Source organism: Oncorhynchus masou, chromosome 18 (genome assembly GCF_036934945.1).
Source record: "Oncorhynchus masou masou isolate Uvic2021 chromosome 18, UVic_Omas_1.1, whole genome shotgun sequence".
In the NCBI taxonomy this organism is placed as follows: Eukaryota; Metazoa; Chordata; class Actinopteri; order Salmoniformes; family Salmonidae; genus Oncorhynchus; species Oncorhynchus masou.
In genome coordinates, this window is record NC_088229.1 from 3,171,281 (window position 1) to 3,192,215 (window position 20,935).

Genomic DNA, 20,935 nt, shown 5'->3' on the forward strand with positions numbered 1-20,935 from the left:
TACATGTTGTATTGTAGTGGTGGTATTATACATGTTGTATTGTAGTGGTGGTATTATACATGTTGTATTGTAGTGGTGGTATTATACATGTTGTATTGTAGTGGTGGTGGTATTATACATGTTGTATTGTAGTGGTGGTATTATACATGTTGTATTGTAGTGGTGGTGGTATTATACATGTTGTATTGTAGTGGTGGTATTATACATGTTGTATTGTAGTGGTGGTGGTATTATACATGTTGTATTGTAGTGGTGTTGGTATTATACATGTTGTATTGTAGTGGTGTTGGTATTATACATGTTGTATTGTAGTGGTGGTATTATACATGTTGTATTGTAGTAGTGGTGGTATTATACATGTTGTATTGTAGTGGTGGTATTATACATGTTGTATTGTAGTGGTGTTGGTATTATACATGTTGTATTGTAGTGGTGGTGGTATTATACATGTTGTATTGTAGTGGTGGTGGTATTATACATGTTGTATTGTAGTGGTGGTGGTATTATACATGTTGTATTGTAGTGGTGGTGGTATTATACATGTTGTATTGTAGTGGTGGTGGTATTATACATGTTGTATTGTAGTGGTGGTGGTATTATACATGTTGTATTGTAGTGGTGGTGGTATTATACATGTTGTATTGTAGTGGTGGTATTATACATGTTGTATTGTAGTGGTGGTATTATACATGTTGTATTGTAGTGGTGGTATTATACATGTTGTCACACAGTCATTCAGTACTCTGGTGTAGCACTAACAAACCACCGTAGCTGGGAAGAGTGTGTGTGTGTGTGTGTGTGTGTGTGTGTGTGTGTGTGTGTGTGTGTGTGTGTGTGTGTGTGTGTGTATGCAGTGGTAGTTAACTGTAGCTGGGATGTTAACTAAAATATGTACGGTGCTTGTTCCTTTTCTCTAATGGAGAAACAGCATTTAGTGTCCTGGTGTCCTGATGGTTATACCATGTTGCTATAGACACCTGATGGTACTAACCATGTTGCTATGGACACCTGATGGTACTAACCATGTTGCTATGGACACCTGATGGTAATACCATGTTGCTATAGACACCTGATGGTTATACCATGTTGCTATAGACACCTGATGGTACTAACCATGTTGCTATGGACACCTGATGGTACTAACCATGTTGCTATGGACACCTGATGGTACTAACCATGTTTCTATAGACACCTGATGGTAATACCATGTTGCTATAGACACCTGATGGTTATACCATGTTGCTATAGACACCTGATGGTACTAACCATGTTGCTATAGACACCTGATGGTACTAACCATGTTGCTATGGACACCTGATGGTAATACCATGTTGCTATAGACACCTGATGGTTATACCATGTTGCTATAGACACCTGATGGTACTAACCATGTTGCTATGGACACCTGATGGTACTAACCATGTTGCTATGGACACCTGATGGTACTAACCATGTTTCTATAGACACCTGATGGTAATACCATGTTGCTATAGACACCTGATGGTTATACCATGTTGCTATAGACACCTGATGGTACTAACCATGTTGCTATAGACATCTGATGGTACTACCATGTTGCTATAGACACCTGATGGTACTACCATGTTGCTATGGACACCTGATGGTAATACCATGTTGCTATAGACACCTGATGGTAATACCATGTTGCTATTGACACCTGATGGTAATACCATGTTGCTATAGACACCTGATGGTAATACCATGTTGCTATAGACACCTGATGGTAATACCATGTTGCTATAGACACCTGATGGTAATACCCATGTTGCTATAGACACCTGATGGTGATACCCATGTTGCTATAGACACCTGATGGTACTAACCATGTTGCTATATACACCTGATGGTACTACCCATGTTGCTATAGACACCTGATGGTACTAACCATGTTGCTATAGACACCTGATGGTAATACCATGTTGCTATAGACACCTGATGGTACTAACCATGTTGCTATAGACACCTGATGGGAATACCATGTTGCTATAGACACCTGATGGTAATACCATGTTGCTATAGACACCTGATGGTAATACCCATGTTGCTATAGACACCTGATGGTGATAACCATGTTGCTATAGACACCTGATGGTGATACCCATGTTGCTATAGACACCTGATGGTACTACCCATGTTGCTATAGACACCTGATGGTACTACCCATGTTGCTATAGACACCTGATGGTAATACCATGTTGCTATAGACACCTGATGGTGATACCCATGTTGCTATAAACACCTGATGGTAATACCCATGTTGCTATAGACACCTGATCGTACTACCCATGTTGCTATAGACACCTGATGGTAATACCCATGTTGCTATAGACACCTGATGGTGATAACCATGTTGCTATAGACACCTGATGGTGATACCCATGTTGCTATAGACACCTGATGGTACTACCCATGTTGCTATAGACACCTGATGGTACTACCCATGTTGCTATAGACACCTGATGGTAATACCATGTTGCTATAGACACCTGATGGTAATACCATGTTGCTATAGACACCTGATGGTACTACCCATGTTGCTATAGACACCTGATGGTGATACCCATGTTGCTATAGACACCTGATGGTAATACCCATGTTGCTATAGACACCTGATGGTACTACCCATGTTGCTATAGACACCTGATGGTGATACCCATGTTGCTATAGACACCTGATGGTACTACCCATGTTGCTATAGACACCTGATGGTGATACCCATGTTGCTATAAACACCTGATGGTAATACCCATGTTGCTATAGACACCTGATGGTACTACCCATGTTGCTATAGACACCTGATGGTACTACCCATGTTGCTATAGACACCTGATGGTAATACCCATGTTGCTATAGACACCTGATGGTACTAACCATGTTGCTATAGACACCTGATGGTAATACCCATGTTGCTATAAACACCTGATGGTACTACCCATGTTGCTATAGACACCTGATGGTAATACCATGTTGCTATAGACACCTGATGGTACTACCCATGTTGCTATAGACACCTGATGGTAATACCATGTTGCTATAGACACCTGATGGTAATACCCATGTTGCTATAGACACCTGATGGTGATACCCATGTTGCTATAGACACCTGATGGTGATACCCATGTTGCTATAGACACCTGATGGTACTACCCATGTTGCTATAGACACCTGATGGTGATACCCATGTTGCTATAAACACCTGATGGTAATACCCATGTTGCTATAGACACCTGATGGTACTACCCATGTTGCTATAGACACCTGATGGTAATACCATGTTGCTATAGACACCTGATGGTACTACCCATGTTGCTATGGACACCTGATGGTAATACCATGTTGCTATAGACACCTGATGGTAATACCCATGTTGCTATAGACACCTGATGGTACTACCCATGTTGCTATAGACACCTGATGGTGATACCCATGTTGCTATAGACACCTGATGGTAATACCCATGTTGCTATAGACACCTGATGGTAATACCATGTTGCTATAGACACCTGATGGTAATACCATGTTGCTATAGACACCTGATGGTACTACCCATGTTGCTATAGACACCTGATGGTAATACCCATGTTGCTATAGACACCTGATGGTAATACCATGTTGCTATAGACACCTGATGGTACTACCCATGTTGCTATAGACACCTGATGGTAATACCATGTTGCTATAGACACCTGATGGTAATACCCATGTTGCTATAGACACCTGATGGTAATACCATGTTGCTATAGACACCTGATGGTAATACCCATGTTGCTATAGACACCTGATGGTAATACCATGTTGCTATAAACACCTGATGGTAATACCCATGTTGCTATAGACACCTGATGGTGATACCCATGTTGCTATAGACACCTGATGGTAATACCATGCTTGTATTAAGTAGTGCACTGTATTGGAATGGGGTGTCACTACAGGCTCAGCCATGGTATTTAACAACACCATAAACTGCTATGTGACCAGCACAGTCCATTTGTTTAAACAGTGAAGCACTGCTGCTGTCATGGACGAGAGGGACAGGTGGGAAGTGACACGTGGTGCTTCCTCTCGGCTCGCTGTCCCTGTGTGCCTTAAGAGCCTTTGTTGTCCTGGGTCTCTGGGAGATGAGCAGAGCAGAGCTCAGGTTCAGGGATGGGTAACTCCAGCTGACTATGTGTTCAGGGCAGGGTCAGGGCAGGGTCAGGGCAGGGTCAGGGCAGGGTCAGGGCAGGGCATGTTGTTGTATGTAAAGCAGTGTAATCCATCATTCTGAACCAAGCAGAGCATGAAGGCTGTTATAAACTAACAATGAAATGAACCCTTATGATTGGAGGGTGTTTTAGGATGTTGAAATTCTCTCTCCGGTTCTTTTGTCTCCTTCAATATACAATTCCAAACCCTCTCTACAGTCAAACCAACTACTCGAACTGGCATGAAACAAGACATAGGTAGGATACAGAACCCATAGGTAGGATACAGAACCCATAGGTAGGATAAAGAGCCCATAGGTAGGATACAGAGCCCATAGGTAGGATACAGAACCCATAGGTAGGATACAGAGCCCATAGGTAGGATACAGAGCCCATAGGTAGGATACAGAACCCATAGGTAGGATACAGAACCCATAGGTAGGATACAGAACCCATAGGTAGGATACAGAACCCATAGGTAGGATAAAGAGCCCATAGGTAGGATACAGAACCCATAGGTAGGATAAAGAGCCCATAGGTAGGATACAGAGCCCATAGGTAGGATACAGAACCCATAGGTAGGATACAGAACCCATAGGTAGGATACAGAACCCATAGGTAGGATACAGAACCCATAGGTAGGATAAAGAGCCCATAGGTAGGATACAGAGCCCATAGGTAGGATACAGAACCCATAGGTAGGATAAAGAGCCCATAGGTAGGATACAGAGCCCATAGGTAGGATACAGAACCCATAGGTAGGATACAGAACCCATAGGTAGGATACAGAACCCATAGGTAGGATACAGAACCCATAGGTAGGATACAGAGCCCATAGGTAGGATACAGAACCCATAGGTAGGATACAGAACCCATAGGTAGGATACAGAGCCCATAGGTAGGATACAGAACCCATAGGTAGGACACAGAACCCATAGGTAGGACACAGAACCCATAGGTAGGACACAGAGCCCATAGGTAGGACACAGAACCCATAGGTAGGACACAGAGCCCATAGGTAGGATACAGAACCCATAGGTAGGATACAGAGCCCATAGGTAGGATACAGAGCCCATAGGTAGGATACAGAGCCCATAGGTAGGATAAAGAACCCATAGGTAGGATACAGAACCCATAGGTAGGATACAGAGCCCATAGGTAGGATACAGAACCCATAGGTAGGATACAGAACCCATAGGTAGGATACAGAGCCCATAGGTAGGATACAGAGCCCATAGGTAGGATACAGAGCCCATAGGTAGGATACAGAGCCCATAGGTAGGATACAGAACCCATAGGTAGGATCCAGAACCCATAGGTAGGATCCAGAACCCATAGGTAGGATCCAGAACCCATAGGTAGGATCCAGAGCCCATAGGTAGGATACAGAGCCCATAGGTAGGATACAGAGCCCATAGGTAGGATACAGAGCCCATAGGTAGGATACAGAACCCATAGGTAGGATACAGAGCCCATAGGTAGGATACAGAGCCCATAGGTAGGATACAGAACCCATAGGTAGGATACAGAATCCATAGGTAGGATACAGAATCCATAGGTAGGATACAGAGCCCATAGGTAGGATACAGAGCCCATAGGTAGGATACAGAGCCCATAGGTAGGATACAGAACCCATAGGTAGGATACAGAGCCCATAGGTAGGATACAGAGCCCATAGGTAGGATAAAGAACCCATAGGTAGGATACAGAATCCATAGGTAGGATACAGAGCCCATAGGTAGGATACAGAGCCCATAGGTAGGATACAGAGCCCATAGGTAGGATACAGAACCCATAGGTAGGATACAGAACCCATAGGTAGGATACAGAACCCATAGGTAGGATACAGAACCCATAGGTAGGATACAGAACCCATAGGTAGGATACAGAGCCCATAGGTAGGATACAGAGCCCATAGGTAGGATACAGAGCCCATAGGTAGGATACAGAGCCCATAGGTAGGATACAGAACCCATAGGTAGGATCCAGAACCCATAGGTAGGATCCAGAACCCATAGGTAGGATCCAGAACCCATAGGTAGGATCCAGAACCCATAGGTAGGATACAGAACCCATAGGTAGGATACAGAACCCATAGGTAGGATACAGAGCCCATAGGTAGGATACAGAGCCCATAGGTAGGATACAGAACCCATAGGTAGGATACAGAGCCCATAGGTAGGATACAGAGCCCATAGGTAGGATAAAGAACCCATAGGTAGGATACAGAACCCATAGGTAGGATACAGAACCCATAGGTAGGATACAGAATCCATAGGTAGGATACAGAATCCATAGGTAGGATACAGAGCCCATAGGTAGGATACAGAGCCCATAGGTAGGATACAGAGCCCATAGGTAGGATACAGAGCCCATAGGTAGGATAAAGAACCCATAGGTAGGATACAGAGCCCATAGGTAGGATACAGAGCCCATAGGTAGGATACAGAACCCATAGGTAGGATACAGAACCCATAGGTAGGATACAGAACCCATAGGTAGGATACAGAGCCCATAGGTAGGATACAGAACCCATAGGTAGGATACAGAATCCATAGGTAGGATACAGAACCCATAGGTAGGATACAGAACCCATAGGTAGGATACAGAACCCATAGGTAGGATACAGAACCCATAGGTAGGATACAGAACCCATAGGTAGGATACAGAACCCATAGGTAGGATACAGAACCCATTAGGTCCAAATAATATATATATAGAATAGATGAATCACTATGATAATGTCCAGCCGTAGTAGAGATTCAGGTTGGGCTGCTAGTCTGTAACAGTTTCTCTCTCTCAGGACGACCAGCAGTAGGCCTGCAGCTACCTACACATCTGGTCCCCACATGTTCTCTGAAGTCTCCCCCCTCTCTCCCCGTACCTCCCCCTGTCTACCCCGGTCTGCAGAGAAACAGTGGAGGAGGAGGAGGAGGAGGAGGAGGAAGAGGAGGAGGAGGACGGCTGCATCAAACAGTCTCTTGTTCATTATTACACCACAGAGCTTAAGACATTCCACAACACAACACAGTGTCTGAAGTGTCTCCCTACTAAAACCCCCACAGCGAGAGACTCAAAGGGATTTGAAGTGAAACATATTTTGGTCAATAGAACAGGGATACCGTGGTTGGTCTGATGGAAAAAACAAACACCGCTTTGAGAAACAAGGTGTAGGAACATGTTGATCAGAAGAGGAGGGGAAACACACACACACACACACACACACACACACACACACACACACACACTCTACCACTATGGTAGCTGATACTTGTGGTTAGGGAACATGTGTGTATGTGTATTGTACCTGGGGTGGGTATCTCTGACCTCGTTTCCAGTATGGCTGTAGCCCCAATGAACAGAGGTGGAAACAGAGCCCGCTGGAGGGAGAGAGGGGAGAAAAGAGAGATGAAGTGGACTGGTTAATAAAGCCTGGAAGGGGAGGGGACTGTGGAGCTGGAGGGGACTGTGGAGGACTGTGGAGCTGGAGGGGACTGTGGAGGACTGTGGAGCTGGAGGGGACTGTGGAGGACTGTGGAGCTGGAGGGGACTGTGGAGGACTGTGGAGCTGGAGGGGACTGTGGAGGACTGTGGAGCTGGAGGGGACTGTGGGGGACTGTGGAGCTGGGGAGGACTGTGGAGCCTGTGGAGCTGGGGAGGGGACTGTGGAGCTGGGTTGGACTGTGGAGCCTGTGGAGCTGGGGAGGCATGGGGGGGGGACTGTGGAGCTGGGGAGGACTGTGGAGCTGGGTTGGACTGTGGAGCCTGTGGAGCTGGGGAGGCCTGGGGGGGGGACTGTGGAGCTGGGTTGGACTGTGGAGCCTGTGGAGCTGGGTTGGACTGTGGAGCCTGTGGAGCTGGGGGGGACTGTGGAGCTGGGGAGGACTGTGGAGCCTGTGGAGCTGGGGGGGACTGTGGAGCTGGGGAGGACTGTGGAGCTGGGGGGGACTGTGGAGGACTGTGGAGCTGGGGAGGACTGTGGAGCTGGGGAGGACTGTGGAGCTGGGGAGGACTGTGGAGCTGGGGAGGACTGTGGAGCTGGGGAGGACTGTGGAGCTGGGGGGACTGTGGAGGACTGTGGAGCTGGGAAGGACTGTGGAGCTGGGAAGGACTGTGGAGCTGGGGGGGACTGTGGAGCTGGGGAGGACTGTGGAGCTGGGGAGGACTGTGGAGCTGGGGAGGACTGTGGAGCTGGGGGGGGACTGTGGAGCTGGGGGGGGACTGTGGAGCTGGGGGGGACTGTGGAGCTGGGGGGGGACTGTGGAGCTGGGGGAGGACTGTGGAGCTGGGGGAGGACTGTGGAGCTGGGGGGGACTGTGGAGGACTGTGGAGCTGGGGAGGACTGTGGAGCTGGGGAGGACTGTGGAGCTGGGGGGGACTGTGGAGGACTGTGGAGCTGGGGAGGACTGTGGAGCTGGGGAGGACTGTGGAGCTGGGGGGACTGTGGAGCTGGGGAGGACTGTGGAGCTGGGGAGGACTGTGGAGCTGGGGTGGACTGTGGAGCTGGGGGGGACTGTGGAGCTGGGGAGGACTGTGGAGCCGGGGAGGACTGTGGAGCCGGGGAGGACTGTGGAGCTGGGGAGGACCGTGGAGCTGGGGAGGACCGTGGAGCTGGGGAGGACTGTGGAGCTGGGGGGGGACTGTGGAGCTGGGGGGGACTGTGGAGCTGGGGAGGACTGTGGAGCTGGGGAGGACTGTGGAGCTGGGGAGGACTGTGGAGCTGGGGAGGACCGTGGAGCTGGGGAGGACTGTGGAGCTGGGGAGACTGTGGAGCTGGGGGGGGACTGTGGAGTTGGGGGGGGACTGTGGAGCTGGGGGGGGACTGTGGAGCTGGGGAGGACTGTGGAGCTGGGGAGGACTGTGGAGCTGGGGAGGACTGTGGAGCTGGGGAGGACTGTGGAGCTGGGGAGGACTGTGGAGCTGGGGAGGACTGTGGAGCTGGGGAGGACTGTGGAGCTGGGGAGGACTGTGGAGCTGGGGGGGACTGTCCCCAACCATTCATTTTATTTAACTCAGCAAGTCAGTTAGAACAAATTCTTATTTACAATGACGGCCTACCAGAAGGCAAAAGGCTTCCTGTGGGGACGAGGGACGGGAGTAAAAAATATATATATAAGACAAAACACACATCACGACAAGAAGAGGCAATGCTACATAAAGAGAGACCTAAGACAACGACATATCAAGGCAGCAACACATGACAACACAGCATGGTAGCAACACAACATGACAACAACATGGTAGAAACACATGACAACACAGCATGGTAGCAACACAACATGACAACAACATGGTAGCAAAACAGAGACTAGAGGGTCTGTTCGCCCACAGAGACCAGAGAGTCTGTTCGCCCACAGAGACCAGAGAGTCTGTTCGCCCACAGAGACCAGAGAGTCTGTTCGCCCACAGAGACCAGAGAGTCTGTTCGCCCACAGAGACCAGAGAGTCTGTTCGCCCACAGAGACCAGAGAGTCTGTTCGCCCACAGAGACCAGAGAGTCTGTTCGCCCACAGAGACCAGAGAGTCTGTTCGCCCACAGAGACAAGAGGGTCTGTTCGCCCACAGAGACAAGAGGGTCTGTTCGCCCACAGAGACAAGAGGGTCTGTTCGCCCACAGAGACAAGAGGGTCTGTTCGCCCACAGAGACCAGAGAGTCTGTTCGCCCACAGAGACCAGAGGGTCTGTTCACCTAGAGACCAGAGAGTCTGTTCGCCCACAGAGTCCAGAGAGTCTGTTCGCCCACAGAGACTAGAGGGTCAGTTCACTTAACTTAGATGTTCAGAGACAAAGTCTCAGCAGTTCACAGCTAAAGATGATCCTATTGTCTAGGATAGTAGATCTTACAGTGAAATGCTGACGACAACAGGTGTAGATCTTACAGTGAAATGCTGAATACAACAGGTGTAGATCTTACAGTGAAATGATGACTACAACAGGTGTAGATCTTACAGTGAAATGCTGACTACAACAGGTGTAGATCTTACAGTGAAATGCTGACTACAACAGGTGTAGATCTTACAGTGAAATGCTGACTACAACAGGTGTAGATCTTACAGTGAAATGATGACTACAACAGGTGTAGATCTTACAGTGAAATGCTGACTACAACAGGTGTAGATCTTACAGTGAAATGCTGACTACAACAGGTGTAGATCTTACAGTGAAATGCTGACTACAACAGGTGTAGATCTTACAGTGAAATGATGACTACAACAGGTGTAGATCTTACAGTGAAATGCTGACTACAACAGGTGTAGATCTTACAGTGAAATGCTGACTACAACAGGTGTAGATCTTACAGTGAAATGATGACTACAACAGGTGTAGATCTTACAGTGAAATGCTGACTACAACAGGTGTAGATCTTACAGTGAAATGCTGACTACAACAGGTGTAGATCTTACAGTGAAATGCTGACTACAACAGGTGTAGATCTTACAGTGAAATGATGACTACAACAGGTGTAGATCTTACAGTGAAATGCTGACTACAACCGGTGTAGATCTTACAGTGAAATGATGACTACAACGGGTGTAGATCTTACAGTGAAATGCTGACTACAACGGGTGTAGATCTTACAGTGAAATGCTGAATACAACAGGTGTAGCAGATCTTACAGTGAAATGCTGACAACAACAGGTGTAGTAGACCTCACAGTGAAATGCTGACTACAACAGGTGAAGACCTTACAGTGAAATGCTGAATACAACAGGTGTAGTAGACCTCACAGTGAAATGCTGAATACAACAGGTGTAGTAGACCTCACAGTGAAATGCTGACGACAACAGGTGTAGTAGACCTTACAGTGAAATGCTGAATACAACAGGTGTAGTAGACCTCACAGTGAAATGCTGAATACAACAGGTGTAGTAGACCTCACAGTGAAATGCTGAATACAACAGGTGTAGTAGACCTCACAGTGAAATGCTGAATACAAACAGGTGTAGTAGACCTCACAGTGAAATGCTGAATACAACAGGTGTAGTAGACCTCACAGTGAAATGCTGAATACAACAGGTGTAGATCTTACAGTGAAATGCTGACTACAACAGGTGTAGATCTTACAGTGAAATGCTGAATACAACAGGTGTAGATCTTACAGTGAAATGCTGACTACAACAGGTGTAGTAGACCTTACAGTGAAATGCTGACTACAACCGGTGTAGATCTTACAGTGAAATGCTGAATACAACAGGTGTAGATCTTACAGTGAAATGCTGACGACAACAGGTGTAGTAGACCTTACAGTGAAATGCTGACTACAACCGGTGTAGATCTTACAGTGAAATGCTGACGACAACAGGTGTAGTAGACCTTACAGTGAAATGCTGACTACAACCGGTGTAGATCTTACAGTGAAATGCTGAATACAACAGGTGTAGTAGACCTTACAGTGAAATGCTGAATACAACAGGTGTAGTAGACCTCACAGTGAAATGATGAGTACAACAGGTGTAGTAGACCTCACAGTGAAATGCTGAATACAACAGGTGTAGTAGACCTTACAGTGAAATGCTGAATACAACAGGTGTAGTAGACCTTACAGTGAAATGCTGAATACAACAGGTGTAGTAGACCTTACAGTGAAATGCTGAATACAACAGGTGTAGTAGACCTTACAGTGAAATACTGAATACAACAGGTGCAGTAGACCTCACAGTGAAATGCTGAATACAACAGGTGTAGTAGACCTCACAGTGAAATGATGAATACAACAGGTGTAGTATACCTTACAGTGAAATGCTGAATACAAACAGGTGTAGTAGACCTCACAGTGAAATGCTGAATACAACAGGTGTAGTAGACCTCACAGTGAAATGCTGAATACAACAGGTGTAGTAGACCTTACAGTGAAATGCTGAATACAACAGGTGTAGTAGACCTCACAGTGAAATGCTGAATACAACAGGTGTAGTAGACCTCACAGTGAAATGCTGAATACAACAGGTGTAGTAGACCTTACAGTGAAATGCTGAATACAAACAGGTGTAGTAGACCTTACAGTGAAATGCTGAATACAACAGGTATAGTAGACCTCACAGTGAAATGCAGAATACAACAGGTGTAGTAGACCTTACAGTGAAATGCTGAATACAACAGGTGTAGTAGACCTCACAGTGAAATGCTGAATACAACAGGTGTAGTAGACCTTACAGTGAAATGCTGAATACAACAGGTGTAGTAGATCTGACAGTGAAATGCTGACAACAACAGGTGTAGATCTTACAGTGAAATGTTGACTTAATGTCACATTGATTGAGCTCTTATCTTTTAACAGCCATTAAAATAGCATTTACCACTAAACCAGCGGACCAACATGGTGAATGTAAGGCAATAGGGAGGCGCTCCCTGTACACAGCACGGACATGGTTTTTATTAAAGGATGAGGTGAGAGGCGCTTGATAACGCTCTTCCCTACCCAAAACGGGTTGTAAGATCAGACATGAAGGGGCGGCAGGTAGTCTAGTGGTCAGAGTGTAGAGGTGGCAGGTAGCCTAGTGGTTAGAGCGTAGAGGTGGCAGGTAGCCTAGTGGTCAGAGTGTAGAGGTGGCAGGTAACCTAGTGGTTAGAGTGTAGGGACGGCAGGTAGCCTAGTGGTTAGAGTGTAGAGGAGGCAGGTAGCCTAGTGGTTAGAGCGTAGAGGAGGCAGGTAGCCTAGTGGTTAGAGTGTAGAGGCGGCAGGTAGCCTAGTGGTTAGAGTGTAGAGGAGGCAGGTAGCCTAGTGGTTAGAGTGTAGAGGAGGCAGGTAGCCTAGTGGTTAGAGCGTAGAGGAGGCAGGTAGCCTAGTGGTTAGAGTGTAGAGGAGGCAGGTAGCCTAGTGGTTAGAGCGTAGAGGTGGCAGGTAGCCTAGTGGTTAGAGTGTAGGGGCGGCAGGTAGCCTAGTGGTCAGAGTGTAGAGGTGGCAGGTAGCCTAGTGGTCAGAGTGTAGAGGTGGCAGGTAGCCTAGTGGTTAGAGCGTAGAGGTGGCAGGTAGCCTAGTGGTTAGAGTGTAGGAGTGGCAGGGTAGCCTAGTGGTTAGAGTGTAGAGGTGGCAGGTAGCCTAGTGGTTAGAGTGTAGGGGCGGCAGGTAGTCTAGTGGTTAGAGTGTAGGAGTGGCAGGGTAGCCTAGTGGTTAGAGTGTAGAGGTGGCAGGTAGCCTAGTGGTTAGAGTGTAGGGGAGGCAGGTAGCCTAGTGGTTAGAGCGTAGAGGTGGCAGGTAGCCTAGTGGTTAGAGTGTAGGAGTGGCAGGGTAGCCTAGTGGTTAGAGTGTAGAGGTGGCAGGTAGCCTAGTGGTTAGAGTGTAGAGGTGGCAGGTAGCCTAGTGGTTAGAGTGTAGGGGAGGCAGGTAGCCTAGTGGTTAGAGTGTAGGGGCGGCAGGTAGCCTAGTGGTTAGAGTGTAGGGAGTCAGGGTAGCCTAGTGGTTAGAGTGTAGAGGTGGTAAGTAGCCTAGTGGTTAGAGTGTAGGGGTGGCAGGGTAGCCTAGTGGTTAGAGTGTAGAGGTGGTAAGTAGCCTAGTGGTTAGAGTGTAGGGGCGGTAGGTGGCCTAATGGTTAGAGTGTAGGGGCGGCAGGTAACATAGTGGTTAGAGTGTAGGGACGGCAGGTAGCCTAGTGGTTAGAGTGTAGAGGCGGCAGGTAGCCTAGTGGTTAGAGTGTGGGGGCGGCAGGTATCCTAGTGGTTAGAGTGTAGAGGAGGCAGGTAGCCTAGTGGTTAGAGTGTAGGGACGGCAGGTAGCATAGTGGTTAGAGTGTAGAGGCGGCAGGTAGCCTAGTGGTTAGAGTGTAGGGGCGGCAGGTATCCTAGTGGTTAGAGTGTAGGGGAGGCAGGTAGCCTAGTGGTTAGAGTGTAGAGGTGGCAGGTAGCCTAGTGGTTAGAGTGTAGGGGCGGCAGGTAGCCTAGTGGTTCAAGTGTAGGGGGGGCAGGTGGCCTAGTGGTTAGAGCGTTGGATCCCCCGAGCTGACAAGGTAAAAATCTGTCATTCTGCCTCTGAACAGGCAGTTAACCCACTGTTCCTAGGCCGTCATTGTAAATAAGAATTTGTTCTTAACTGACTTTTCTAGTTAAATGAAGGTTAAAACAAATGTCCTCCCATGTTAAACCCTGTGAATGTCCATGTTGACTGAAACACCCTGTAAGAGATTAAAAGACAAGCTTTCTGATGACAAGACAAGAGTTTCTTTAGTCTGATGGAGTGAGACATGGCCAATGGCACCGTCACCTATATAGTGCACTACTTTTTGCCATAGGGCGTCTGGTAGTGCACGAGATAGAGAACAGGGTGTCATGTGGGACACAATCCTAGTCTTTAGGTCTCATGGTCTCTAGGTAACTCTTCAAACACATCTGTAATCTACAAACAGATCAGACACACAACCACTCCCTCCTCCATCTCCCCTCTCATCCTCTCCATCTCCCCTCTCAATCTCCCTTCTCATCCTCTCAATCTCCCCTCTCATCCATCTCCCCTCTCCTCCATTTCCCCTCCATCTCCCCTCTCATCCTCTGAATCTCCCCTCTCCATCTCCCTTCTCATCCTCTCCATCTCCCCTCTCATCCATCTCCCCTCTCCTCCATTTCCCCTCTCCTCCATTTCCCCTCCTCCTCTCCATCTCCCCTCCTCTCCTCAATTGCACTGTATTCTCTCCCCCTCAACTCCTCTCCCTCTCTCCTCTTCCCTGCTCACCAAGTGTCCACACACTAAAATCACAACTGAAGTCGCCTGGACGACGAACCAACACCATCAGTTCATGAATGTCCGCAAGTGACACACCGTTGTATTAATGTAGTGACTAGAGGTCGACCGATTAATCGGAATGGCCGATTAATTAGGGCCGATTTCAAGTTCATAACAATCGGAAATCGGTATTTTTGGACGCCAATTTGGACAATTTTCTTTTTACACCTTTATTGAATCATTATTTAACCAGGCAAGTCAGTTAAGAACACATTCTTATTTTCAATGACGGCCTAGGAACAGCGGGTTAACCGCCTCATTCAGGGGCAGAATGACAGAATTTTACCTTGTCAGCTCGGGGGATTAAATCTTGCAACCTTACAGTTAACTAGTCCAACGCTCTAACTACCTGCCTCTCGTTGCACTCCACGAGGAGCCTGCGTGTTACGCGAATGCAGTAAGAAGCCAAGGTAAGTGGCTAGCTAGCATTAAACTTATCTTATAAAAAAACAATCAATCATAATCACTAGTTAACTACACATGGTTGATATTACTAGTTTATCTAGCGTGTCCTGCATTGCATATAATCGATGCGGTGCGTATTTGTGAAATAGGACTGTCTGTCGCGCCCTGGTCAAAATGCATTATGTTGATCTTCATTTATTGGGTCAGGCCAGGGTGTGACATGGGTTATTGTGGTGTGTTTTTGTCTTGGGGTTTTGTGGGATGTCTAGCGTTAGTCTATGGCTGCCTGAGGCGGTTCTCAATCAGAGTCAGGTGATTATCGTTGTCTCTGATTGGGAACCATATTTAGGCACCCATATTCTTTGAGTGTGTCGTGGGTGATTGTTCCTGTCTCTGTGTTTAGTTTCACCAGATTGGCTGTATAGTTTTTTCACGTCTAGTCATTTTTCAACAATAAATATGAGTAACCACCACGCTGCATTTTGGTCCGCTCCTCCTTCAACAGAAGAACGTCGTTACACTGTCGTTGCTCCAACGTGTACCTAACCATAAACATCAATGCCTTTCTTAAAATCAATACACAGAAGTATAAATTTTTAAACCTGCATATTTTTATTTTTTATTTTACCTTTATTTAACCAGGCAAGTCAGTTAAGAACAAATTCTTATTTTCAATGACGGCCTGGGAACAGTGGGTTAACTGCCTGTTCAGGGGCAGAACGACAGATTTGTACCTTGTCAGCTCGGGGGTTTGAACTCGTAACCTTCCGGTTACTAGTCCAACACTCTAAACACAAGGCTACCCTGCCGCCCCATATTTAGCTAAAAGAAATCCAGGTTAGCAGGCAATATTAACCAGGTGAAATTGTGTCACTTCTCTTGCATTCATTGCACGCAGAGTCAGGGTATATGCAACAGTTTGGGCCGCCTGGCTCATTGCGAACTAATTTGCCAGAATTTTACATAATTATGACATAACATTGAAGGTTGTGCAATGTAACAGGAATATTTAGACTAATGGATGCCACCCGTTAGATAAAATACCGAACGGTTCCGTATTTCACTGAAAGAATAAACGCCTTGTTTTCGAGATGATAGTTTCCGGATTCGACCATATTAAATGACCTAAGGCTCGTATTTCTGTGTGTGTTATTATGTTATAATTAAGCCTATGATTTGATAGAGCCGTCTGACTGGGCGGTGGTAGGCTCCAGCAGGCTCGTAAGCATTCATTCAAACAGCACTTTCGTGCGTTTTTTAGCAGCTCTTCCCTGTGCTTCAAGCATTGTGCTGTTTATGACTTCAAGCCCATCAACTCCCGAGATGAGGCTGGTGTAACCGATGTGAAATGGCTAGCTAGTTAGCACGCGCTAATATAATTTCAAACGTCACTCGCTCTGAGACTTGGAGTGGTTGTTCCCCTTGCTCTGCATGGGTAACGCTGCTTTGAGAGTGGCCGTTGTCGTTGTGTTCCTGGTTCGAGCCCAGGGAGGAGCGAGAAGAGGGACGGAAGCTATACTGTTACACTGGCAATACTAAAGTGCCTATAAGAACATCCAATACTCAAAGGTATATGAAATACAAATGGTATAGAGAGAAATAGTCCTATAATTCCTATAATAACTACAACTAAAACTTCTTGGGAATATTGAAGACTCATGTTAAAAGGAACCACCAGCTTATAGTCACTCGGGTAGCATCTAGCTAGCTGCAAGATCCAGGTGTAAATGTCCAGAGCTTGCGGTAGAAATCCGGGGATATGGAGAGAAAATAGGTCCGGTATGCTCTGGTCTGAGTCGTGTTGCACAAAACTAGCGATAGCTTTTCGAGCTAAAGGACAGCTGATGACCACCAACCGTGGTTAGCCTAATACTAACGTTAGCCAGTAAACTGGCTAGTTTCTGGACTCTTTTTTTGGCTTGCTTCTGGCCTCTCTTCTGGCTAGCTTCTGGCCTTTCTTCTGGCTAGCTTCTGGCCTCTCTTCTGGCTAGCTTCTGGCCTCTCTTCTGGCTAGCTTCTGGCCTCTCTTCTGGCTAGCTTCTGGCGAGCTTCCGGCCTCTCCTCTGGCTAGCTTCCGGCCTCTCCTCTGGCTAGCTTCCGGCCTCTCCTCTGGCTAGCTTCCGGCCTCTCCTCTGGCTAGCTTCCGGCCTCTCCTCTGGCTAGCTTCTGATCTCTCTTCTGATCTCTCTTCTGGCTAGCTTCTGATCTCTCTTCTGGCCTCTCTTCTGGCCGCTCTTCTGGCCTAGCTTCTGACCTCTCTTCTGGCTAGCTTCTGACCTCTCCTCTGGCTAGCTTCTGATCTCTCTTCTGGCTAGCTTCTGATCTCTCTTCTGGCTAGCTTCTGATCTCTCTTCTGGCTAGCTTCTGATCTCTCTTCTGGCTAGCTTCTGATCTCTCTTCTGGCTAGCTTCTGATCTCTCTTCTGGCTAGCTTCTGATCTCTCTTCTGGCTAGCTTCTGATCTCTCTTCTGGCTAGCTTCTGATCTCTTTTGTTTTTGTAATTGGTGAGGCAGGTTGCAGGAGAGTGTTTTGAAGTTGAGCTTTTAGGAAAAAATATATATAAAAAGATATGCAAGGAAAATATGTAAATATATATATACACGGGACATGACAAGATGAGGACAAAGGACGTCTGACTGCTATGCCATCTTGGGTTGCTATGGATACTAACTTGGACATTTAAAAACTGTAGTAGATCAAATAAACACAGATCTAAACTCTTACCTTTGATTTCACTTGTATCTTCAGTAACAACACAGATAGCCTACTGTGTGTGTACAGCAGTATCACACACACAGTAGGCTATCTCTCTGGCTGTGGCCCCGGCGCAGAGGTTTCAACAGGATCACACACAGTAGTCTCTCTCTGGCTGTGGCCCCGGGTACAGAGGTATCAACAGTATCACACACAACAGGCTCTCTCTCTGGCTGTGGCCCCGGTGCAGAGGTATCAACAGTATCACACACACAATAGGCTATCTCTCTGGCTGTGGCCCCGGTGCAGAGGTATCAACAGTATCACACACACAATAGGCTATCTCTCTGGCTGTGGCCCCGGTGCAGAGGTTTCAACAGTATCACACACAGTAGGCTATCTCTCTGGCTGTGGCCCCGGTACAGAGGTTTCAACAGTATCACACACAGTAGGCTATCTCTCTGGCTGTGGCCCCGGTGCAGAGGTTTCAACAGTATCACACACAGTAGGCTATCTATCTGGCTGTGGCCCCGGTGCAGAGGTTTCAACAGTATCACACACAGTAGGCTATCTCTCTGGCTGTGGCCCCGGTGCAGAGGTTTCAACAGTATCACACACACAATAGGCTATCTCTCTGGCTGTGGCCCCGGTGCAGAGGTTTCAACAGTATCACACACAACAGGCTATCTCTCTGGCTGTGGCCCCGGTGCAGAGGTTTCAACAGTATCACACACAGTAGGCTATCTCTCTGGCTGTGGCCCCGGTGCAGAGGTATCAACAGTATCACACACACAATAGGCTCTCTCTCTGGCTCTGGCCCCGGTGCAGAGGTATCAACCGTATCACATCTCATTGGCTGTGGCCCCGGTGCAGAGGTATCAACAGTATGCTGAGGTTGGGATTACAGTGTAGTGCTACTTTCCCACAGACAAATGTTAACAATGACCCTTGCTTTTGCCAAGGCTCCTACACCAACATGTTGACTCAGAGGATCAGCACATGGGGCCAGTCTCAAACCTCACATTCACAAGCTTGATAGTCATATCAAAGTAATGACCTACTCAATAAAAGGTTGGCACTGACAAATAATTTAATATATAATATTTAAATAAAAATCTACAGTGGCACCTTTCCTCTTGTTTGGAAAATAAAAACTTTTGACACGGGTTTCCAAATTTGAACATGGATTGCTGTTGGTAACATTCAACAATGTGATATTAATTAAACAACAAACGTGTATTGTAGGATATTACATTTAAGAATACATACGGTAAGTTACGGCTGATTACCTCGATATGCAGTTTAAACTACCCGGTGGAACAAACAGCATGCGGAGTGAAGATCGATGTCAACACAGGTATGTTCTAACCGAACCAACCCTTTCAATGTACACCGTATATTCCCATAGCGCTCGTTACAACGGATCCGGTATGCCACGACACAATCATGTAAATAAATGATGAAAAGCGTCAATAAAAACGCGCGGATGAAACTTCTCAAAAGTCCTCGTTTAAAAGTCCATAAGAGCGTTTCTCTTCGGTGTTCCGCAGTCAGTCGGGGCGCAGCGACCTCTCTCTCTCTCCGCCTGGCTGAGAGACTCTGGACACAGCGACTTGTTGCGGCGATACCAAATGGTCAGATGCAGAGGGGGGTAGAAACAGCAGGGGCAGCAGATCTTTGTAAGCGAAAAAGACAACCATCGTATAATTCAATCTCTCATCTAATATGTATAAAATAAGTCCCTTTACATCACTTGATATGTTTTATAATTAGGTTTAGTAGGCGATGTTTATTCAGATATTTTTTTGTTGAAAGATTGGTTTGTTCCACTATAGCTGATGTGTAGGCTACCTAAACTGTATCCAGATGTAAACTGTCCAAGAAGATACAACTCAAAACCCTGTACAGACTTTTATGAGATAAATTAATTGTCTTTGAAGTTGTATGTATGGTCCTGTATTTTCAGCATCTCCTTTGGAGAATAACAGTCATAAGTCATTGTGTTTTTTTTTTTTTTTTTACACACTTAAATTCAAACATCAAATGATGTAATTTCCTGAGTGGATACAATGTTGCCATTTTATGCTGAGTTCTCTGTTTGTCCACCGAGGTTGAAAATGGAAACATTGTTACAAGACAGTTGGCAAGTTCCAGCAGTAGCCAACCAGAGGACTGGAGATGGTCACAGACGGAGACAGATGTAAACGTCGATAGCCTTCGCCGACTGGTATCAGGTTTCAGGTGTTATCTTCTAGTCTACTGTGGGTAAACGTTGAAACAAATCTATCACAACTAATGTGATTCATGTGAATGTTTGGGGTTTTAGGCTGGGTTTCTGTACAGCACTTTGAGATATCAGCTGATGTACGAAGGGCTATATAAATACATTTGATTTGATTTGATTTAATGACTGTTAGAAAACTAGACAACAAGGCTTCATAACAACCAAAGAGAGGACTGGAGAGATGGTCAAAGAAAGAAAGAGCAGGAAAGATAGAGACAGATATCTGGTTTCAGTTGTTATCTTCCTGCCTACTGCAGGCCGCTACAGATGTAGGATCTTCATTTGACCAGCTTCTCACAGCGGGGAAATAATGCTGCAGCAACAGAAAATGTGAATTATTGTATGGATTATAATTTAATTGATTTTTTTTTTTTGTAAGGGTTGATACATTTTTCGTTAGGGCAAATCAAATCTGATATTTTTAAGTGGAAATTATAAACTTCAGAACATGTTTTTAAAACTCAAACAGTACTGAGTCAATGATAACATGGCTATATACACAGAGTACCAGTACTGAGTCAATGATAACATGGCTATATACACAGAGTACCAGTACTGAGTCGATGATAACATGGCTGTATACACAGAGTACCAGTACTGAGTCAATGATAACATGGCTGTATACACAGAGTA

General features: G+C 46.4%; 1 protein-coding gene across 1 annotated transcript in view; it reads right to left on the minus strand.

The window, feature by feature from the left end:
• The window catches only part of ccdc120a (coiled-coil domain containing 120a), an 84,097-nt gene extending 64,491 nt beyond the window's left edge, over window positions 1–19,606 (minus strand). The window contains exons 1-2 of the mRNA XM_064922003.1: window positions 19,308–19,606; window positions 7,513–7,585 (exon numbers count right to left, since the gene is read on the minus strand). Coding sequence (XP_064778075.1) covers window positions 7,513–7,585; window positions 19,308–19,348 — 114 coding nt within the window. The 5' untranslated portion in view covers window positions 19,349–19,606. The remainder of the gene's footprint in view (window positions 1–7,512; window positions 7,586–19,307) is intronic.
• Window positions 19,607–20,935: the final 1,329 nt, after the last annotated feature.